General features: G+C 41.1%; 1 protein-coding gene across 1 annotated transcript in view; it reads right to left on the reverse strand.

Moving 5' to 3' along the window:
• The window catches only part of TRPC5 (transient receptor potential cation channel subfamily C member 5), a 428,833-nt gene that overhangs the window by 140,463 nt on the left and 262,809 nt on the right, over window positions 1–25,561 (reverse strand). The window contains 1 exon segment of the mRNA XM_083159393.1: window positions 25,007–25,528. Within this exon segment, the coding sequence (XP_083015519.1) occupies window positions 25,007–25,528 (522 nt within the window).

Here is a 25,561-nt window from a genome sequence, read left to right on the forward strand (position 1 = left end):
TTCTCTACAAAAGAAACATTTCAGGAAATGCGGGCAGAATTTTAATTTAAGTTAGCAATCCTATAGTAGATACGATGTGTGGATTGCCGCTGTCTTACAGTACTAAAGATATCTTTCAGTGACAGAATGCTAAGGTTAGTATTGAATTACCTGCTATTGGTGGACTGTGTGAAGTTATAGCTGAAAGATACCTTTATGTGCACACCTGTCAGAATTCTAATGTATGTGGCTTCCACCCCCTGCTTCCACCCCTTGTTAGGGAAGGCAAGTCTCCTGGAGCTGGTCAAACTCCCCTTCCACACTGTAGATGCCATTTAAATTAGATGGTCAGGGAGCTCAATGAAGTGATTTGCATCATCATAGCCCCACCCTCTGCCTTCCAATACCTGTAATCTGCCATTAAATTAAGGGTGAGGGGCGAGACCACAATGATCTGAACAGGCATCTATGCTAACGCACCGCCCACACTCGCGGTTCACTGACACAGCTGCCTATTCCCACACGGGGCAGCTGGAAAGTCCATAAATATGGCCTAAAATAAACAATATAATTGTATTTAACTAAAGATTACCATATATCAATATCATTTCCCTAATCCAATGGCACTACCAATCAGTGGTCATCTATGATTGGCGATCTTTAGGGGAATTGGGTAAATTCTTCAATTAATTAAGGAATCAAGCTTTTCTTCTTGTATCACTGTATCACTCAGAAGTTTTAACTTGTAATGTGTAAATATATGGTGCTAGAATGCAAAATGTTAATGGTTGGACTGGCCATGTGTCAATTCTGGCAGAAATGCTTAAGGGATAGTTTGATTACCTGAAGCCCGGGCCTAGCAACTCTACTGCCCAGCACCCTGCTTGGCCAACAGGTGTTCTCTAACTCCCCGGTTGTGATGTGACATCACATCATCACATTCCACTGCTTCTGCACACTGGGGGAAATGCTCACAGACCGGATGTAATATTGTTATCTCTCTATGTATAGCCATAGTTGCCTGCCATATGCACCCAGAGAATGAATGCCAGTTCTCCCTGGCTGCACTGGTGTGCTTTTACATCATACAGCAAATTCACTATTTCTGTAATATTAGTGAGCCCGCTCGAAAGCTAGTCTTCTACCTTCTGTGTTTGTGCATGTGTGAGAAAGAGATGTAGTTTCACTCTTTACCAGCAGGTGGCAGTGTTTCGGAGACTCACGGACACTAGACATATAAATGTAGATGATAAGAGTAAGAGGAGTAAATGCTATTACTGCACAACTCATGACATCTTGTGATATGCAAGATAACAGACACAATACGCAACAAGACTTCAAATTCTCCCCAATGGAGCAAGATCAACTCATCTTCCCCCCTCCCGTTATCACAAATCCTGAAAATGGCAGCAAACCTATAAAAGCAGAATAAATCCCTTCTGATTACCCATAGGAGATACTGAGATTTAAATAATAAATAACACAAAATAAAATTCATCAATGTATGAAAAGACCTATTTCCAACTAAGCAGGTGTTCCTACTGATTGTGCCTTTATCACGTTGTCCTACATATGTACATAGGAGCCTGTAATAGTAGTTTATACTGGCAACCCATTCTGTAAGATATATTAACATATCAATATATCGGGATGGTATTAACAGAAAGGGAAGAATAGAAAAGTAATATATTGATTCTATTAATACTGTATTTTTTAAATGAGATGGGGTAGGGGACAGCTTGATATATTCTACCTACTGTATATATCAGGGGTTCCCAATCTTTTTCTTATCACGGCACCCTAGAGTATCAGAATTTTTCCACGGCACCCCTAGGCCCCCAAAAATATATATATATCAAATTAAGTAGATTGTGTTTATATATGCTTCTTAGGTTCAGTTATGTGGTAAAAGGCAGGATTTGGTTCTGATTGTACACATATTTTATGATTGGCAGCCACCAGCACTGGTTTTGTCCAGAAATAATTGATCATAAATAATTTGAATTGGTCCTGGACGAACAACCCGAGGCACCCCTGCAAGTGTCCCGAGGCACCCCAGGGAGCCACGGCACACAGTTTGGGAACCACTGGTATATATTATATTTAAAAGTGTTTGAGTTCTCTCTTTAAAATGTAATGACTCCTGGGTTGATGGGCCTAATTCAGATCTGATTGCAAAGCTGCTTTTTTTTTAGCACATGGACAAAACCATGTTGCATTACAAGTGGGGCAAATGGAAAAGTGGATACACAGGAGTGATCCGTGTTAGTATGCAGATGGAGGTCTGGGGCCAGAGTAAAGTGGTTAGTGAAGTACATATGTGAGGTGCAATGTATAGAAGTGAATGTGAGGAATAGATTCTTGAGATGATAAAAGTGCCATGAGAAATCTCCATAGAAAATTATTATTGTTCGTCCTTGGTGCTTGAAAAATGTGTTATTATAATTTATAATGCTATAGTGTTATAATAACACATTTTCAAGCACCAAGGACGAACAATAATAATTTTCTATGGAGATTTCTCATGGCACTTTTATCATCTCAAGAATCTATTCCTCACATTCACTTCTATAACATTGCACCTCACATATGTACTTCACTAACCACTTTACTCTGGCCCCAGACACCCATCTGCATACTAACACGGATCACTCCTGTGTGAATCACATATTAACAGTTTTAGAAACAATTACTGTATGTCCTTTATGAATATACCACTTCAAAAGGAAGCCTGACTTAGTATATATACAGTATCAGACTGAACAGGATCCATAATTCCAGTCCGGCTGCGGGATAGGGTACCCACAGGAATAAAATGTAAAATAAAGTAATTACTGACCACCGAATTTCCTAGTCATAGAGAATATTCTGGTGATCCTGTGAGAATACCTAACTAGTGACAAATAAAATTGGCCTATAATCATGCCTCCTATAGATATTCCTGTCTCCCTGTTTAAGGACCCCTTCAAGGTCCCCCTAAATATGATAAGTGTAGAAACACATCTTCACTGCTACATGTAATAATAGCAGGATTTGATTTGGAATTAAGCACCCATACCTGTTTTTATCACTCCATATATATTTTCTCATAATACCTTTACTCTAGAGACAATTCTGTCACTAGAATATTAAAAGCGCAGAATATCCTCAAATTCTCATTTAGACACAAGACAATAGCGTGAGTCTAATTGGAACCTAGCCCTCCGTGGCCGTTTTGGTGCTGTTACTAAAACTAAAATTATTTTTCTCAGTGTATCTAAGTATCATACCCTTTATATCTTTTCCACATCATAGATAAAGATTAAAACAATATGAGTATATCCTGCACTAACCTACGTGACAGACTGTATCACAACAGCCAATGATAAGGGAAGCACACACCCACTGACATGAATATTCATGACGTGAGGGTATAAGAGTGGCTTCCGGTTGACCGCACGGTAAGCCTTGAAATAGTAGCTTGTGAAACGCGCGTTGGCATGTTCAGTTAGCGGGGGAATGCGGGGATAATGTATCTGTGATTGAATATTGTCTTTTGATCTGTCAGCGGTGTACGGAGTGTGTATTTTCGAGCACTGACAGCCGGAGCGCTGTGTCAGCTGCCCTCAGAAACTGTATACGGTGCAGACAATAGGATAAATAGAGGCTGCTTTCATTGCCTCTTATAACGGCATTAGACTGGCAGCAATAATGCTAATCTTTATAGTAAAATTAGGACCTAGTGTCCTCCTATAATTAATTTGTCAGCCACTGTTTTTTGCCAAATACTTATCACTGTGACGGGAGGTGACAGGAGTGGCCAGGACGCTGCCCGCACCGGGTCTCCCCCGAACATCTCCTGAACCAGGTGGTGTGAAATATAGGGGACACGGTTCCCCAACAGTACTACACACTGCCAAGTATCATCTAAGCACTCCAGCAGTAACATTGTAACTATACTATGGCTTGATACACACTATACAATCTGGGAGATCTGACAGATCCTTGATTACAATAAAACTCAACACACACTGCGATACACCAGCTGGGTATTTCAGCAATATTATAGTGATTTCACTGTGACTTGATATACACCATATATGCTGGCAGATCCCACAGATCTCTGACTATGATATAACCCTATGTGCTTATCCCCCGCGACTTTAGGAAAGTTATTTCCCTTTCCTTTTTAAGAAGACTTGTGTGATTTTGTTGTATGTCAATTTTATTATTTCGCAAAGCAATTTTATATTGAAATCCATAATAAAGGTTATATTTTAAGAAATCCTTTTCTCTCTATGTGCACCGCAAAAACAGACTTTCTGTTGTATCTTCAAGTCTATCCTCCCATTGCGCCATATTCTGGTTCACTCTCAGAGGCAAATTCCTTCTCAAATGGACAAAACCATGTGCACTGCAGGTGGGGTTCAGGGGCAAACACAGGATTTTCAGAAGGGGGTTTCCAGAGAGGGGCGGAGCAAAGCATGGAGATGGACACTTAGGTGACCCAGTATATGCCGGGTCAGTTAAAGTATTATAGATAGACCAAATTTATATAAATAATAATATATATATATATATATATATATATATATATATATAAAAACACAATATGGACCTCGTATTGCGCTATCAGTTTCTAATATCTGCTGCTACTCCGATAAGGCTCCCCTGTTAGTGGGAGTCAGGCAAGAGATACACAAAAAAGAAGTTTATCGGAGAGCGCTAAGTTATGTACCACCTAGTCACCTTAGTGTAATATTCAACATAAGTAAACAATTCCTATATACAAAGACAATTGTTTATTGTCCCTTTCCGGAATGAAACGTGGAGTTCTTGTTCAAGGTAAAAAAAAAGTTCTTTTATTGAAACCCAACGCGTTTCGTCAGAACGACTTCTTCAGGGGTAAGACTAAAAATGGTACAGAAATAGTTTATTATTAGTTCACACGATTTCAGTTTATATATAAAAAAAACACAGTGGTCCCCAGTAATAATTAAGTCCTATACACAAAAGCTATAAGTATATATTTATAATACCTTGCCCCCCTATTATCACTCTCTACAATTAATGCGCGCCTATTTTGCGCTTAATTATTATAAGGTTATCACTAATATATTGTCTATAGAATTAAGCATTTTAAATGCTATAAATTATCACAAGGTTATAATGCCTATCCCCACTTTAGGTGTAATATGCGCCTATTTGCGCTAAATTATCATAAGACATCTTCCCTCACCCCTTTAATTAATACACGTATGTTAAAAATCATTTAAATTGATATTCTATGTATGAAATTTAAATGGGATTGCACTTCTTTGTAAAAATATTTTATTATTTACATATTAAATGAGCACAATTAAATCAATGAATAGGAATAACAAATCCTTGCAAGATTAAAAATGTCAACGCACTATTGTATTAGCTACCTTTATAGATACACGCTAGGAAAAACGTATCACGGAGAGTACTGATTGTAGTTGAGACATGCTAGGAAAGACTTATCACGGAACAGTAGTTCCGAACATTGCGGGGACTGATTTGATGGTACACCCGCTATGGCACATATATGGACGTGCGGTCCACCGCAACAATCCTATTATACGGGGATACAAGGGACAGTATAAGTTAGCACGTATTGTGCTATCCAGCTGAGACTTATTTAGCTGACGTGCGGACCAGCTGAATAATTGATTGGTTCCGTCCACATAGGAAGTAGTTGGTTGGAACGCACATGAGCGGGCGTGCGTTCCACCAGACTAATTAAAAGAATTAAACATATTATACACCGCTTTAACATTGTTTCTTACGCCGGGTGGATATAATAGGTTGCGTTTACATAGCCCATTCACATTTTATATATAAAAAACAGCCATATGGGACGTATTCTGACTTTATTAAACCGGAAGTTGATCTGGCTTTAACTCCCTATATAAAGGCTCCACTATTCACTAGGCAGTTGTCGTCAGCCAGTGAAGGAGCTACTGAATACTGCTACATTGTGGTGAGTTGATACCTCTGGAATCTTTCTAGTTACTTTGTTTAGTAACATTCTGTAAAACTGTGATACATCCTTTTAAAGCATTTCCAATGAATTATGCTGCTTTTCATGATACCCGAATATCTATAAGAAATTGTATTGTGCTTGGTTTGATCATGTCAGTGTTTAAGCCATTCACTATTTTTAATCTGTAGAAATAACTAATTAATGGCCATTATGTGATCTGTTTAATTATACTATATTATACTGGAGATAAACATAGAAATTTGATAAAAGTATAGTATTCTATATCATGCTCCCCAAGTTATTGAATTGTTATTAGACAAATGGTGACTTACACCTATCTAACTTATCCTTTCTAGGTGATATATATTTGGGAAGTGATTTCTCAAAGCAAAGTCACTTTGGAATTATTCACTGGTTTTGAAATTATTTTATTCATATACGGTAGGTCTGGTATGATTCCCCTTATATGGAACCCCGTATAATGAAATTATTAATTTATTAATTGAGTATAATATTTTTTAGATTTTACAAATCCCACTCCCGATGATCGTTGTGTCTCGCTAAAACCATAAGGCCGCGGTGGTTTTTCCCATTTTCATCCACCATTTTGGTATGTAATGATCACTTAACTCCTATAACGATTACATAAAATTCACTAGTAAGTGATTATTTAAATTTGTTATTTAGGTATGGTGACTTATAAAAACCAAAGACCACGCCTATTTGCATTGGATCCTGTATACTAAGACCATTTTTTCTACTGGTATGTAGTTTTTGGGTATTTATCTAACAAATCCCATTTTTGAATGTGTAAACCTAACATTATTCTTGTCACTCAGAATTTTTTAGAGTGTTTCTACGCCTAAAGACCGGGCATACATTTTCCCCTTGAATCACCTAACTGGGGGTATGTTAATAAATAGAAAAAACTAAATTACTCTATGGTTACCAGCTAAAGGTTTAAAATTGAACTATTAAATTAATATTTTCAGACCCTAATAAAATTCCGATATTTCCGGATAATCTTCTACATTCAACCATCTAGCCAGTTTGGCGTCCACTTACCTTTTACGGGTATGTAGCCTGGCGAAATACCAGTCTTTATCCTCCATTATTCCCACTTGCTTGCTCTTCTGTTTATATTATATTATATGTACTCATTGGTTATTTTAATTGCATTTTAGATTTTATTATTGTCCTGTATGAATTATTATCGCTGATCATACACTCAGGAAAATATTATTCTGGTATGTACTCAAAGCTCAATAAAATTACAACTATTGTATGTATATTGAAATGAAGTGATCAAATATTGAAAATACGCCCCCTGCTCTTTCTTTCTGTACCATTTTTAGTCTTACCCCTGAAGAAGTCGTTCTGACGAAACGCGTTGGGTTTCAATAAAAGAACTTTTTTTTACCTTGAACAAGAACTCCACGTTTCATTCCGGAAAGGGACAATAAACAATTGTCTTTGTATATAGGAATTGTTTACTTATGTTGAATATTACACTAAGGTGACTAGGTGGTACATAACTTAGCGCTCTCCGATAAACTTCTTTTTTGTATATATATATATATATATATTTAACAGCAGTGTAGACCCCTGGGCATAGCAATGTATTGGGGCCCTTACCGATCCTCCGGCGGTAGGGGGTGTTATGAGCGGAAGCTTTGATGTCCCGCAAGTGGTAGGGGGTATTATATAAACCGCTCAGCATGTAGGGCCTGGATCAGTAATTTCCACTAATTGCCCCTTTACTGCACAGATAGTGGGAGATGGGGTGGGAGAAGGGGGCATTGGGCTGAATGAAGGGGCCCTGATACATAACTTCCAGGGTGGTAGAGGATGTTTAATACGCAGAGGAGGGGTGTATAGTGGAGTGAGCTTATTATTCCGAATTTTCTGGTGGGAGGACAGCTTGCTTGACTGCAGATATCTCCAGTTCCTGGAACTAGATTTCTTAGCTTTTAATGGAATAAAAACTACAGAATCCCACCTACCAAATGATACTGGGGACTAGGGGATCAGAGTTCAGGAGGCAGAGCAATCTGCCAACGAGAATATAAAACTACATACCAGGTGTGTGGAGCTGGAGCAGTAACCAGCTGCTGGAAGGCTGATATCTCTGGTTATGGGAAAAGTAGAGACAAGCTTCTAGTGTCCTTTAAAGGGGGAGAGTCACATCTTTTGGAATATACCCTCAGAAAAACTCTAAGTTTGACAGAACCTGAAATATCTGACTGGGAAGAGCAATTAACAGGCTTGGATGGGGACCACTCATTTGAAGTCAGATATCTCCGGTTCCCCAGGGAAGATTTTTAAAATTCTTGTACCCATGGAAAGAGGGGACCCTCAGCTTTCAGACTAGGGCCCTTACATTCCTGTGGGGGTTTCTGGGTACTCAGAAACCCCCCCTGTGTGCGCTACTGGGGTAGATATAACACGTGCAGATAGAATTAGATTTTGATGGTGTATTTTTCAACTTGAGATCTATATTGTAGTGTAGAAATGAAGCAGTCAGTATTTGTCCTGCACAGAAACAAAATAACTCACCCAAATCTAATTCTCTCTGCACATGTAATATCTGCCCCCCTGCAGTTCACATGGATTTGTCCATTTGAGAAGGAATTTGCCTCTGAGAGTTAAAAATAATAAGGCCCATTGTCTGGCGGTAGCACACCCCACTTTATGTTTATGTCATTATAACAGTGATAAAGGGGTAAGACAATATTCAGTTAAATTCCAGTGCGATCGTTCATCCCCCTTTCTAGTAAATTAGCCATATTCTCAGTTCATCTTTTCGGAACGATTACGGCTGATCTCGTCGTACCCGTTCGTACATGGGATCATCCCTAATTCGGAATCTTAGTAAATTTACCTCAGTATTCTCTGTTGATCATGTGTAATCACTATAGAACACTTCTGCATTGCAAAAATCATTATTAAGTCAAGGGATTGGAGAAGACCTCCTCCATTCTGGCTTCAATAAACTATTAGGGGCACTCTCATGTGAAAAGGTAAAATCTTAAGGTGCATACACACAGAAATATTTGAAGCAAGATGTGGGCATTCCGGATCGATTGAAATGACCAAATCGGTCAAATTTTTCCATGTATTGTTCAGGATGCACATACCCACCGATAGTTACGCTTGGTCTATGATCTTCTATGAATGCAGAAAGATCATAGACCAATCTTTTGTGAAGTGTTTCAAATCGTTTTGTGTGTACGTATGATGAACAGTTTGATACCATCTGTAATGACGTCGGATTGTTTCCAACATCGTTCCATGTGTATGCACCTTTAGTTACCCCTTTGTGCAGTAGTTATTGTATGGTGATCACAGTCAATAACACCCTATACAAGTGGTCCTTAAACTGGGTGCTACAGGGCACCTTCAAGAGTGCCATGGGTTGATGGTTATTATTTATGGTCAATTTTATAGGCAAAAACAATGCTGGTTGCTGCCAAATACAAATTATGTGGACAATCAGAAGCACAATTGTACACATTCAGACCTAAGGGCTAAAGGTAAGCACAATTGACTTAATTTTATATATCGTCATATTCTGATACTCCAAGACTATAAGAAAGCTTGGAAACCACTGCCCTATAGGACAGATAGTGTTAATGCCCAGATCTAACCATATCGATATACAATTGGTTGTCTCAATTTCAAAATGTATATTTAGGAGAAAGAGATGGTAATCGCACAGGAAAAATAAGGTAAATCAAAAAAGGGTTGCCCCTCAGTAAGTGTCTAGTGGTATAAATTTATATGACAAATGAGGGTGTGCTTTTGGACAGGAAGAAATGTCACTGTGTGGTGCACCAATAGAGGATTTATTAAAATGTAACCTTTATTAATGTCGGTTAAAAGTATAGCGAAATAAAATGACACAAAACATAAAAGACATACACATTCTCGTTAAAAAAGGATATAAGTTATCCTTACGACGTGGGGTCCCACACTCCTTATTCCTAATTTCCACTTAAATTGGAGTACATACACTGTCTAGTAAGTATATTGAGTATTCTTTATACATATATGGCGGATAGTGAACACACAGGTCTCAATTGAGGTCAATTCAAATTACCCCAATCATTGGGAAAAGGTTGGTGCAACTCCGAACAAACTGTCAGGGTAGGTGTACCACTTTTCAATTAGAAGATATAACGTGTATGGCAGTGTGAAAATATAATTCAAGTGACCAGTGCTGGTATTCGGGGGCACTGGTGGCTGCTCAAAACTAGTACTGATACGCTGATTGTGCTTATTTAATAATAGCGCTAATCACACAGTATCTAATATGTAGGCAGCGTGAGAATACAATTTGAATTAGCCGGTGCTTATATCTGAGAGTACCGGTAGCTGCTCAGTGTGTGGTACTCACACGCTGACTGAGCGTATCAGTAGCAGCGGTGATCGCTGCACGCTAACTGAGCGTAGCAGTAGCAGCGTTGAACCCACAGTCCCTGGAGTGTGGCGTGCTCTATTATGACATGCCGTCTCACAATTAGCAGGACTGGATGACAGTTATAATATGTTAGAATAGATAGGCGTGCGCCCTCAGCCAACGGGCTGTATGTTCATGCGCCCGTGCAGTATCACAATTTTTAAGCTAGACAGATCAAAATTTGTACATTTCAATGTGGGTGGGGGAGTGGGGGTAGCCCACGAAGTGTATGCTCGGCGTACGATTCGCTAATGAGCTTCTTCAGGACCAACCTGGGTGGTGCCTGGGAGCTCTTTAAATACCTGTAGGTTCATGAATATGGTAATGCGCAAGTGCGCTCATTGGCTATCCATGCTGTCAATCAAGGATTATGTAATACGCTGTGGTGAGTGTTCCGTTTACTAGTTGTAGATAGGGTATCTGCTGGAAAACGGCGGTACAGTTATCGGTGGGGATATGTACGATATATTGGGTATGGCAGTGCAGATAGATAAAGAGTTTATGTCGCCATTCATTAAAGATGATGTACGGACAGGTCCAAAAAACAGGGCAGTAATTGGCCGGCCGAACCATCAGTTAAAATACGTGTTATGTTGTGATAGGTGCCTCATATGTTATTTACTGATCCATGGTCTCCATGGATACTGCAGTCCAATTGTCAAAGAGGGAAATGTGGTGACCATTATATTGGCTAATGTCCTTGAATATGGTAATGCGTGAGTGCATTCATGGGCTAGCCTAGTTGTTAATCAAGTATTGTATAATATGCTGTGATGAATGTCCCATTTACTGGTTATAGATACGATATCCACTCAAAGCGGCAGTACATCTGTTGCTGGGGATATGCACAGTCTGTACACATCGATCAACAGCGTTAAAGTCGTCATGAATTGTAGATGAACAGATTCCAAAGCAGTATAATCATTGGCTCGCCAACCTGTCAATCGAGATACGTGTTACTCTGTGATAAGTGCCCCGTACATTGTTTACTGGTCCATGGTCTCCATGGATACAGTAGTTCCACTATTAAATGGGGACATATGATGACTATTATTTTAGCCAGTATCCTGGAACACCAATGATGTCAGTGTAGGTTGAACGTAGAATTTATGTCGTCACTGATAGAGATGTATGGGTGTAAACAGGAGGATTTACGAGATAGTTGGGGACATACATAGTAGACCAATATAGTAAGGGAGGGAGTATGCTTTTTTAATAAAAAGATTTATTGAAAAAGGAGAATAATCATCGAAAACAGAGTAATTGTGACACACATACCGTCACAATTACTCTGTTTTCGATTATTCTCCTTTTTCAATAAATCTTTTTATTAAAAGAGCATACTCCCTCCCTTACTGTATTGGTCTACTATGTATGTCCCCAACTATCTCGTAAATCCTCCTGTTTACACCCATACATCTCTATCAGTGACGACATAAATTCTACGTTCAACCTACACTGACATCATTGGTGTTCCAGGATACTGGCTAAAATAATAGTCATCATATGTCCCCATTTAATAGTGAAACTACTGTATCCATGGAGACCATGGACCAGTAAACAATGTACGGGGCACTTATCACAGAGTAACACGTATCTCGATTGACAGGTTGGCGAGCCAATGATTATACTGCTTTGGAATCTGTTCATCTACAATTCATGACGACTTTAATGCTGTTGATCGATGTGTACAGACTGTGCATATCCCCAGCAACAGATGTACTGCCGCTTTGAGTGGATATCGTATCTATAACCAGTAAATGGGACATTCATCACAGCATATTATACAATACTTGATTAACAACTAGGCTAGCCCATGCATTACCATATTCAAGGACATTAGCCAATATAATGGTCACCACATTTCCCTCTTTGACAATTGGACTGCAGTATCCATGGAGACCATGGATCAGTAAATAACATATGAGGCACCTATCACAACATAACACGTATTTTGACTGATGGTTCAGCCGGCCAATTACTGCCCTGTTTTTTGGACCTGTCCGTACATCATCTTTAACCCCTTCCCGACGAGGCCTTTTTTGTTAACTTTTTTTTTTTTTTTCCTCCTCGCGTTCAAATAAGCGTAACTTTTTTAATTTTCCGGCTATATAGACACATGAGGGCTTTTTTTTTGCGGGACAAGTTGTACTTTTTAATGGTACCATTTACTATACCGTATAATATTCTGGGGAATAAGGAAATAATTCAATGTGGGGTAAAAAAAAAAAAAAACGCCATTCCACAATTTTGCGCTGGTTACGTTTTTTTTGGAGTTCATAGTTCGTTTAAAATGATGGGTTATCTTTATTCTATGGGTCGTTACGATTCCGGTGATACCAAACTTATATAGTTTTCGTTACGTTTTACCACTAAAAAAAAAATAGAAAATTTTACGTTTTTTCTAATTTGCGTCGCCATGTTCTGCGGCTTATAACTTTTTTATTTTTCCACCTACGGACCTGGGTGAGGGCTCATTTTTTGCGGGCTGAAGTGTACTTTTTAATTAATACCATTATGGGATATGTGCGACTTTCTGATCTCTTTTAGTTACATTTTTTTGGGTAGCCGATGCGACCAAAAAACGTAGTTTTGGCGTTGGGAATTATTTTCCGTTTACGCCTTTAACCGTGCGGGATAACTAATGTTATATTTTAATAGATCGGACTTTTAGGAACGCGGCGATACCAAATATGTTTATTTTTTTATTTTTTTATTTATTTTTATTTGTGAAATGGGGAAAGGGGGGTGATTTGAACTTTTAATATTTTTTTTTTTTTTTTTTTACTTTATTTTTTTTTTTTACTTTTACTACAAGGCCCCCTAGTGTACTTGACCACTAGGGGGCGCGATCGCCTGTACTAGGTTCAGCCATAGAGCTCTATGGCTGAACATAGTGATTTTCAGCACTTCCTATTACATCCTGCCTCAGGCAGGATGTAATAGGAATGCTGACATGGCCAGCACAGGGGTCTACATTAGACCCCTGGCTACCATGGCAACCGATTGGCACCCTCCGATCTCGCCGCGGGGGGCCCCGATCGGCGCCGGAGGGGGGCGCCCCCCCTCCGATCAGCTATTTAAGCACTGCGGGCGCTTTGCCCGCGGTGCTTAAAGGGTTAAACGGCCACGATCGGCGAACTCGCCGCTCGTGGCCGTGAGAGCAGGTACCTGGCTGTAATATACAGCCATTACCTGCTCTCTTTCAAGCCAGCTCACTCCGTGAGCTGGCTTGATTCCCCCGCAACCGGCATATGACGTACATTTACGTCATATGTCGGGAAGGGGTTAATGAATGACGACATAAACTCTTTATCTATCTGCACTGCCATACCCAATATATCGTACATATCCCCACCGATAACTGTACCGCAGTTTTCCAGCAGATACCCTATCTACAACTAGTAAACGGAACACTCACCACAGCGTATTACGTAATCCTTGATTGACAGCATGGATAGCCAATGAGCGCACTTGCGCATTACCATATTCATGAACCTACAGGTATTTAAAGAGCTCCCAGGCACCACCCAGGTTGGTCCTGACGAAGCTCATTAGCGAAGCGTACGCCGACTGTACACTTCGTGGGCTACCCCCACTCCCCCACCTCCATTGAAATGTACAAATTTTTATCTGTCTAGCTTAAAAATTGTTATACTGCATGGGCGCATGAACATACAGCCCGTTGGCTGAGGGCGCACGCCTATCTATTCTAACATATTATAACTGTTATCCAGTCCTGCTAATTGTGAGACGGCGTGTCATAATAGAGCACGCCGCACTCCAGGGACTGTGGGTTCAACGCTGCTACTGCTACGCTCAGTTAGCGTGCAGCGATCACCGCTGCTACTAATACGCTCAGTCAGCGTGTGAGTACCACACACTGAGCAGCTACCGGTACTCTCAGATATAAGCACCGGCTAATTCAAATTGTATTCTCACGCTGCCTACATATTAGATACTGTGTGATTAGCGCTATTATTAAATAAGCACAATCAGCGTATCAGTTCTAGTTTTGAGCAGCCACCAGTGCCCCCGAATACCAGCACTGGTCACTTGAATTATATTTTCACACTACCATACACGTTATATCTTCTAATTGAAAAGTGGTACACCTACCCTGACAGTTCGTTTGGAGTTGCACCAACCTTTCCCCAATGATTGGGGTAATTTGAATTGACCTCAATTGAGACCTGTGTGTTCACTATCCGCCATATATGTATAAAGAATACTCAATATACTTACTAGACAGTGTATGTACTCCAATTTAAGTGGAAATTAGGAATAAGGAGTGTGGGACCCCACGTCGTAAGGATAACTTATATCCTTTTTTAACGAGAATGTGTATGTCTTTTATGTTTTGTGTCATTTTATTTCGCTATACTTTTAACCGACATTAATAAAGGTTACATTTTAATAAATCCTCTATTGGTGCACCACACAGCGACATTTCTTCCTGTCCAAAATCAATTTCAAAAAGGTATTCCATGTAGGATTATTGTTTTATTTCTACATACTTTATGCACTTCATTTAGATACACAAGAGAAATTCAAAATGGCATCTATAATTTTTTCAAGTGCCCGAATGCACTCAAGCGCCCCAATACCCGAGCACCCGAACTCCCAAATATCCAGCCACCTGAATACCCAAGAGCATGTGCACCCTAGTGCGCCAGAGCACCTGAATACTGTATGTGCACCCCCAACACCTAAGCGCCCAAACACTTCCGAACGTGCAAACTCCCAAATACCCGAGCGCCAGAACACCGAGTGCCCGAACGCGCCCCAACTCCCAAATATGAATATGGTTATTTAGAGCACTTGGTTAGTCAGTAATAGAAAAAGGTGAAGCCAAATAGGTACTTTTGTAGTATCACGGCTCCCACGATGTGCATCGTATAGAAAAAAAATTGCATCGCATGGCATCGCATGCGATGTGATGCGATGCGATGCCATTTCTCACAGAAATCATTGACATGTGTTGAAATCATGTTAAATGCACCCCAAAGGGCATTTGTTACTGTACCACCCCCACTATGAACGCCAACCCGAAGCGTGGCGAGCGCAGCGGTACACGTCCTGCGACCTTTTCATACCCCCACTATCCACATCGGCGTGGAGTTGAGAATAGAAAGTGTGGCGAGCGGACACGGATAGCTGTGAATCCCGCGAGGGGACATGGATACCTGTGAAGGTATCCGCGTCCGCTCGCCACACTTCGGGCTCAGTGGCTCGCTGCGCTCGCCACACTTTCTATTCACAACTCCTCGCCGACGTGGATAGTGGGGTTATGAAAAGGTCGTAGGACGCGTACCGCTCACCACGCTTCGGGTTGGCGTTGATAGTGGGGGTGGTACAGTGTGAAAAAAGACATTTGGGGTGCATTTAACATGTTTGCTACTCATTTAAATGCATTTGGATGCATTTGTGATCAAAATCGCATGCCATCGCATTGCATCGCATGGCATGCGATTTTTTATAACAAATGCTTATAAAACCCGGAAAAATCGAATCGCATCGCATGCCATCGCATGCCACTACATATGGCATGCAATGGCATGCGATGGGAGCCGTAAAGGTATACAAGTACCGCCAAATATAATGTCAAATAATAAGATTAAAATAATTTAGGCATCTTTTCGGGAAAAACAGACGGTTACTCCGGGTAACACTCATCCTATCTTTCCCTACCTCCGATGCAGGGTACTGTGTAATCCCTTTGTCCATTTCTCTACCTGCTTGTGGGAGGCTGTTATTTAGAGAATCTGGTGCCGCACTGTGGGGCAGATGTATTAAGCCTGGCAATGAGATAAACTGGAGATAAAGTGGAAGGATATAACACACCAGCCATTCAACTCCCAACCGTAATATTTCAAACACAGCTGATTGAAGAGAAGTGCTGTATAAATAAAATTATTATTTTCACTGCTGCCTCTGAATGTTCCCCTCAGCCATATGTACCCTGTGTCTCCCACACACTGCATAGCAACCTAACTATACTGTCCCTGCTTAACTGTTACCTACCTGGCTGTTTGCAATGACCAGTGGTGCCGCTGTTGGCTGCATAGGCGCTGTGCAGCTCGGCGGGTAGGTGTTCCCTGTGTGATAACTGTACTGTCTCTGTTTATGTTGTTACCTACCTGGCTGTTGCAATGACCAGTAGCGCTGCTGATGGCTGCCTAGGCGCTGTACAGCTCAGTGAATATATGTTCCCTGCATCTACAATCCCCAGGGCACATCGAGCGTATACCTGTATGTGTTATGTATATCTGTACTTTCACTGTTTAACTGTTACCTAAACGACTGCTGCACAGCAATCCAAATCAAATTCCTAGTATACGCAAGTATACCTGGCCAATAAAGCTGATTCTGATTCTGATTGGCTGGTGCGTTATAGAAAATGTGCAGAGCACAGCAGTAGTGGAGCTTTGCTCGTCATGCAAGGGGACGTGTTACACTAATTTGAATTCATGTAATAAAATCCGGAAATTGACACTACAAAACATGAAAAAGTTATGTTGACCTTTTCATGTATTGAGTATTTCCATGTGAACCTTCTGCTTGTGTCAACCTTTTGTCTATGTCGGCCCCGTGCATGCCCACTCAGAAACTGTTGACCTTTTATTCCATAACCATTAAAACCTATAATTGGTACTTTACAGTTATATTCTATTACGAATCAGTTAAAAAATCCACATTGATGGCAAAAAGTGGTCCATGAACCATATGTACTGTATGCCCAAACAGATTACCCATGATATTGCTCTGCAGGACATGCTTTTGCTCATATTTATGCACAGTATGCTAATATAAACCCAGCTACACATGAAATTAAGCTGCACCGAAATGACTAGCTAAGAATTAGGTCACCATTCTCCCCTATAAGCTATGATGCATTACGATGTTTGTCAGGTAGCGCAATGCTGTTGACTTATCATAACACATTATACAGAGCAATCTGCCTGTGCAGAATGAGATATCTTTATTAGAAAGAGTTGTGTAATAAGTGTGCATGAACAAAGAGAAGACAGCATAATATAACTACAGGCAGAGGAGCGAGTGGGCGTACATAACATGTAAACACAAAACAAGTCCTGTTTTTACCCCCGTCTGCTCACAGCTGGGGAAGAACCCATTAATGCTTATCAATACTTTGTTCATGTATTATGACACAGGATGCATAATGACTTATCTTTGCCTTCTGGATAATCTTCTTTAGACTGTAGAGATATGAATCTAGAGTAAACACGGCTACAATCATATTTATTTATCACCTGTCTCTAGTGCTTACGATACACGCACTCCGACAATAAAACAGAGATTACTGATACAGAAGATGATTGCCCGTCTCCTGCCTGGCAATGATGCGCTGGTGTTTTCTTACTGTATACAGAACCTTATATTACAGACACACAGTTTTAGAGTTTTAAGCTTTACAACAGTTTATGGTGGGAACATTAAGATGCAGTCCAGCAAACCAGGTTCAGATTAAGGTCCACATGGGCCAGAGGCTTAAATGTTCAAGGGACTTTTAAGAGAAGCTGTGGTCAGTGCTGCGTGGCCCATGGGTGTGACTGGTTCCATGTTGGCATGTACCCCTCTTATACTATCAGCCCCAATATCTCCCTAAATAAGTAAAAATAGAAACACTGCATTTTGTGAGGAAAATAGAATAATAATATTTATTATTTATGGCTGGCTGTGTGGCCAAGTGGTAGCTGGTTAACATTAAGCTGGCATGACATGACTATTTTTACGTGGAGGCTTGGCACTGTGCTCCATCCACCCCATTGTTAATTTGGCAGGCCTACAAACAGCACCCTCTGATTGGTCATCCTGCACCCAACCCTTGCAGTTATTTTAAAGTGATAAGCATAGGCGTGCGCACAATGAGTGTTAAGGGTGCACAGGCACTCCCTAATGCTGTGCCTCCACCCCCACACATGTTACTGCTAGTAATACCAGCAATACCTTTCACCAAAGACTTTAGCTTTTTTGACCTGTATTCCATTAAAATAAGCACCCATCAATCCATTATGTGTGTTTTGCATTATTAATTGTATTACACCATTGTCATATCACTATATGTCTGTGTCATCCAGATATAATTTTGACTTTATTTGCATGTACTATTACACAGAGTATTAAGAAGATTAAAACTGACATAGACAGGATATAATGGTGTGGCTGAGAGACGTTTTACATTGTAGTGAGTGCACGACTGATTGGCAGTGTTAGACAGACTCAATGGCGGTGTTAGACATGCCCAATAGGTGGTGCTAGGCACACCGCTTTGACAGTGCACCCCCTAATAAAATGTACTGCGCACGCCTATGGTGATAAGCAATAAAGATTAAGAGAGGAGGAGGTCCGTGTGCATCCTTCTCCATTCAGGCCCCCTCCTTTCTGCCGGCCGCAAGTAGCATGCTGCACAGCACAATAGAGTCTGAGCATTAAAGTGCTCAGACTCTATTATGCATGCGCAGATCTCTGGAAAAATGGGACAGTGGCCATTTTTCTGGCAATTCCGGCAGCATTGCTGCCTTAATCGTGGGACTGGAAGGTAAGAAGGTAAGAATTAAAAATAAGTGCAGCGTCTGCAGTGTTAGCCCGCCAGCACATACTGTACATTGCACCCATTGTAAATGCTCCACTTACTGTATAGTCTAAATGATAGATACCTTTGTAAAACTCTGTGTTAGCATTCATACTGTATCTCTAGGTTCCATAAAGCAGCAACTCAAGAAACATCAACTATTTAAATTATACAAGTTCTGTGACCCTAGTTACACAGTTACCATAAACGGTATTTCACTCCGCAAACTGGATACATTAAACTTACAATAGGTTCCATGCAGACCCAGAACACTTTTCCTCATGTGGTACGCAGGCACCAATGGGGGAAAAAACAACAATGGTAGAATTTGTAAAGCGACTCATAAAAAGAACAGCAATAACATGACACAGAGAAGCCCATCTTGTTGACAGCTGGAGTAGAAGAATCTTTGAAATGATATTCTGTGTGTTTGGGAACATGCATCATATCAAGAGCAGTTTCATATATTTAATAAAAAATGTGTAATTTATAAAAATAAATTATTTAAGAGAAAGGCGCCAAAAAAAGCAATTTCGTGTCAGTGAAAATGTGTACTTCTGTATTATGGGCCTGATTCAGGTTCATGCGCAAAGCACTTTTGGGCCCTGATTCTAATTGAGTAGGAACGGGGTGAATTCGGCCCCGTTCTGATGTTTGGGGTTCTGCTCATGTGCATGATTTACTATGTGCATGTGCAGCGCCCCTTCGCAAAGGGCTTTGGCGACTTGCATAGTTGTCTAGTTGTCCGCAAGGATCGGGGCAGGCCGGGGGCAGATGGCGGTGGGGATGGGGGTCGCACATGTGAATGCCCAGCGTTTTATAGGCATCCTCATGAAAACACTGGGTGTTCCCATGGCTACATGGGCAGGCATGGTACCGCAGGGAATTGGGGGGGGGGGGGGGGTCGGGTATTGTGCGGGGCGGCATCTCTCGGCAAACTAGTATCAGGCCCTTGGTTTAATAATGGACAAAACCATGCTTCACTGCAGGTGGGGCAGATGTAACATGTACATAAAGAAATAGATTTAGGTGAGTTATTTTGTTTCTGTGTATGGTATATACTGACTGCTTTATTTTACACGTCAATATAGATATTAGTTTGTTCAAACCCCACCCAAATTTAACTCTCTCTGCACATGTTACATCTGCCCCACCTGCAGTGCACATGGTTTTGTCCATTAGCAAACCAAAGGGGTAATTCCGGTTGGTTTGCAAAAGTGAGATATTTGGATGGGGTTTGTACTTCAAACTAATATCGAGAGATGGAACCGGCCTAGCTTTGCGAGGGCTGGCGATAGAATCACCAGCCCTCGCCAGATGCCAGGTATCGCCATTGGAAGGGGACGAGTGTGCAAAAGACCCTCGCGTTCCTAGGTCCAATGGAGCTCCCCGCTGCCACCCTCCGCCTCCCCGTCGCTGTTCGCAGGCCCCCGCTGCCTTACAGGGGTATAAAGATGTAGAGGTCTCCCCTATTTTTTTAAACCAGCTATTTTTTTTTTTACTTTTAAATACAGAAGCACCTGCTTAATGTTTGTCAGTGTTTGGCTGCCATCAAACTTGGCAGCCAAACGTGAATGACTTCACCATCGTAAAAAAAAGAATACTGAAAACATGGAAGCTTTGTAATTTATTGGAATTTTTTTTCTCAAACAGACAAATGAGAGCTTAGTAAAATTCCCCCTTAACATACTGTATAGCAGAAATATGTTAATTAAAAATGAAAATATTCATCATTATATGGTAACGGACCATTAATAATTGCAGTAGGAGGTTCAATACAGATGTGTAAATTAGTATATTTGATTGGCTTTGAAATTATTTGAATCAAACACAGGGATGCGTCATATGCACAAATGTGCAATGGAGGTCATTTCCGATTCCATTACTAAGTCAAATATAAATAATGCATATCTTAGTACATTCAGTTGCAGTTCCAGAGGTGGTGCTGCAGTAGCCCAATTTATAAACAGGGGAACAAACACCAACTGTCTCACCAAACCTGTGAAACATCTCCACCTGGCACTTACTGGCAGTTGGTGTGGTACCCTATTTGTGTTTTGTCCTGCCAGTGATTGCATTAACTGCCAGTGCTAAAGGAAAATAATATAGACACTATATCATCTTTTTTTTTTAAATGCTCTATTCCAAGATTAATGTTTTGTTCTAATACAAGGGTCAGCAGACAGGGGTCAAGGGACAGGGGTCAGGGAACTTTTGATTTTTGATTATATATCCTGCTAGTACGGTACACAGCCTGGCAGTTATTGATCATGATGATGATGATGATGATTACCATGTATGGCTGTGTGTGGTGGAAAATTTGTACCACACACAGCCATACTTGGTAATCATCATCCTCATCATCAATGGCTGCCAGGCTGTGTGTGGTATAGCCCTTAATAATGTGACGTCCAGGCAACTATTAGTGTCAGCATTTAAAGATAATATAGTGACAGTCTGTGCAAATATTCCCCTAGACTAGAGATGGGTATGCTACCATGACAGGAGCTTATAACCATGCAAAGAAACTCAGCGCCGCAGTGGCAAAACAGACTGTGCGCTGCCGAGATGGTGCAGCAACTAGTCCAATCTTCTAAAGCAGGCTGATTTGGAGACGGGGCCCAGGACATCACACAGGGAAGCATATTATACACAAGGGCCTGACACACTGCACTGCGTCAGGTCCTTGTACACTACAGTACTGTAACACACAGCCAGGCATGCATATAGATCCATATGAGTCTCGGCAGCGTGACCGTCCATTATACCAGGAATTAAATTTTTCCCGTTTATGGTAATTTACCCCTGTTCCCTGACCATTGTTCATAATATCTGTTAATAATGCCAGCATCGCTCACAGCGACTTATTTTTGGGTGCAATATTTAACTAAACTTCAATTAATTGACTTGGCTGTATTTGTATTTATACTAAAAGAACAGTTGCTGTGAGAGCGCTGGCATTTTTAGTGAATATTTTGAGGATCGCTCACAGCAACATTGGCACTCAAAGGGTTACGCATGATATTCATCTTAAATGTATTCTAAACACACACTGAACATATTATAGTCCCATATGACAGTTCACTGTGACCTTCAGCTCCGCACACTTATCGTGTCTCAGTCATGAGCTATTACTGTTATTATGCAGCCAGCAATCTTACACATAGCACAGGTTAGTGCAAGGGCTGAACTGCCAGTATACAGGCTATATACCCCCAATTGTCTTTATTGATTGTCTTTATTAGACAAGAACTACAGTATGAATGGGTTAATTGTTATAAATAGTGAGAAAATGGGTATGAGTTTTATGAAATAAGAGATTTTCTGTCGTCTGGATTAATGTTTTATGCGTGCCATGCATAAATGTATAACAATTATGTCCCTTCTGTCTGCTAAATAAATAATTAGCCACTGTTAGTGTTATGAAATTCATAGCATGCATTTATTTGACACATAACTGCTCCTAATTTCTGCTGAGGATCAAGAGCTACCTGATCTTACACTAGAGAATTAAACAGCCGGGGAAAGAACAGAATGCAGACAGTCTATGAAGAATAAAAAATAGCACATAAGAAAGAGCTCAATTAGAAATTGATAATTGCTTAGAGCAGAGGCATAAGTACCTGAAACATGAAGGCAGGGTTGTCCCTATGCCCAGTGACAGCCAGTACAGTGTAAGGCCCCCCTGCGCATGCTGAATGCTAGCGCCAGCAAAGGGAATGTGGTCTGTGACAGCGCTATACAAGCTATCATTAGCGAGGAGGAAGCGGGCTTAGCCCGCAGTCAGTGGTAGGGGAGCCGGCTCAGCCCGCAGTCAGTGGTAGGGGAGTCGGCTCACCCCGCAGCCAGTGGTAGGGGAGTTGGCTCACCCCCACTGTCATTGTGGGGTGAGCTGCTGCTGAGACAGTCACCACTGGAGCCTGGAATGGTAATGTATAGTGGCGTACAATTAGTGTATGTTTATTAAAGTTACTCTTTTCTCTGTGTCTATATTTTTATTTAAACATTATTTTTACAGGTGAACTACGAGTTCGGGGGGGGGGGGGGGGCATTCATGCCCCGCATGCTGTGTTCACTCTGCCTCTGCCACTGCTCACTCAGCACTGACCGCCGAGTGAGCAGCAGCAGAGGCAGAGAGGACACAGCGCTGGAGCAGGTATGTTTATGTGTGATTTCATGGTGTAAATGTGTGCTAATAAAGTTATACTGTTCTGGGTGTCTGTGTTGCTATTTCCACATTCATTATACAGGTGAACTATGAGACCCAGCGGGCATATTAATGCCCCGCTTGCTGGGTCTTGCAGCTCACCTGTATTAAACAATGTGTTTAAATCTATTTTTGCTCACATCAGTCATCCATCCACCACCCTGGGTTGCCGGGGACAGCCCTACGGTTCAGCCACACCCTGGACGGGTGAAGCCTGGGGGAGAACCCCTTTATTGGGGGAGACCCACTGCCCCAGGTACCCGGTCCAGGCTGACCAGCCATGGTGCGCATGGTACAGACGGGGGACCTTACGTAAATGGTGTTCCCCGGATGTGGCATGATACTACTGGCTGTTGGAGCCCGGTGCTGGTTCCAAAATACAGGGGACACACAGTTTTTTTGTCCCCTGTATTTTTGAAACCAGGACCAGTTCAATGAGCCTGCCGCTGGTTATGCTCATTTGCGAGTTGTATACTTTATAATGGAAAAACTTCTGGATGCGAATTGAAGTGTGAGAATAAATTAACAGGTCAAAATTTGCGCTTTTCACAGCAAAAAGCGTAATTCGCATCCTATTGCATGTGCGATTTTCAGAAAACGTGCAAATTTGGGGACTCTGCCCAGAAGTGTCTGGCCTACCATAATTTCTCCAAGAGCACACTAATAACTCATCTATGAAGTCATAAAATATCCCAGTTGTACATCTAAAGAACTGGAAGCCTTGCCTGCCTTAGTAAGGGCCCCTCATCCACATGCAATATCCCACCCACTTCCCTGACAGCTTCGGTGTGGCAGGGTCGCATGTACTACACAATATTCGGTCCTTTTGCATATGATGTATTGTATACGATACCAGTCATGGCTGCGGAATATGATAAATATTCATGGCAGCCATGACGATCTATGACTCCAATCAGAGGCAGCCATGACGATCTATGATTCCAATCAGAGGAGCATGTGAATGCGCCTCAGCTATCTGAGTTGGAGGAAAATGCAGGTAATATGTACACTATTCATCTGATCCCTCATTCTAGGAGCTCGAAATTGGATGAAAAGGGGCAATATCACACTAGCGGATGGGGGTCTTTAATGTCAAAGCATAATTCTGCATGGTATTCATTCAGGGAGTGCTACAAGACGAAAACCATTGGTAAACAAAAGGAACATAAAGGCTCATCTTACATTGATAACCTCCAAGCCTTTTGGGTTAATGTTCCGTGAACTGATTAGACAAAAATGGATTGTTGCGGAAGACAAAGATATCATTACATCTCGCATAAAGCAAACACAGTTTTCCATAATATGAACATCAGACCAACAGCTAAACATGGTGGTGGTAGAGTGATGGTGTGGGGATACTTAGCTGCATCAGGATTTAGGCGACTTGTAATATTTAATGGAATCAGGAATTCTGTACTCTAACAGAAAATAATGAGGAAGAATTTCTTGTAATCTGTATGTGATCTGAAATTCAAGACCACCATGCAAAGCACAAGAGCAAGTCCACTACTCAATGGCTCAAACAAAAATCCCTGACTTGATTCCAATTGATACAGTATGCAATGGAATGACTTTAAACAGGACTCCTATGTTTTTGCTTGAATGAATGAAACATGAATTGTAAAGTCGTATTTGTGTTTATGAATCTTGACTTTGTCCTATGTTTAATTTTGTTCAATTCTGAATCAATTAAATGCGACAAATATGCAAAATTAAGGAAATCAGGAAGTAGACAAAAACTCTCTTGACCCCACTGTCTGTGAGTAAGATATAACTTACTTCTTTCTGATGATACTTTATTGCTACCTTCAGCTTTGCCAGGTCATGAAACTTCTGAGGATCCAGCTCTTCACTCTGGTCATCCCTATGGTTTAGTATAATTTCCAGTTCTCGAGAGCTCCGTGCTTGGTCGAGCAGGTCCTTGGCAAATCTCTTGCATTGCTGAGATAGTTCTTCATATTCTGCCTTAAACTCATTCTCCACTTTGCTGAGTTCTTTCAGCTCCCACCCAAGGCGGAAAGCTGTCAGAATGGGGTCCTCACTGGATAAGGCAATCAAAGAGGGGCTGGCCAGAGCCTTGTAGATGTTGAGTCTCGACCTAGAGTGTCTGAGGCTATCAACTTCTGAGCTGGAGACACATTCCACACAGTTGCAACGTATCTGGTGCGGGCGAGGTATAGTCACCCTTCTTTGGACTAAAAGTTTTATAATTTCATAATTATTAGTGTGAGCTGCCAACATAATTGGTGTAATATCTGGTGTGAACTCAGAAAACTGGGTGTCCATCATTAACGTTGGTACCTAGGTATAAAAAGAAAAGTGTAGTTATTACTG

Source organism: Crinia signifera, chromosome 9 (assembly GCF_055691185.1).
Source record: "Crinia signifera chromosome 9, ASM5569118v1, whole genome shotgun sequence".
NCBI lineage: Eukaryota > Metazoa > Chordata > Amphibia > Anura > Myobatrachidae > Crinia > Crinia signifera.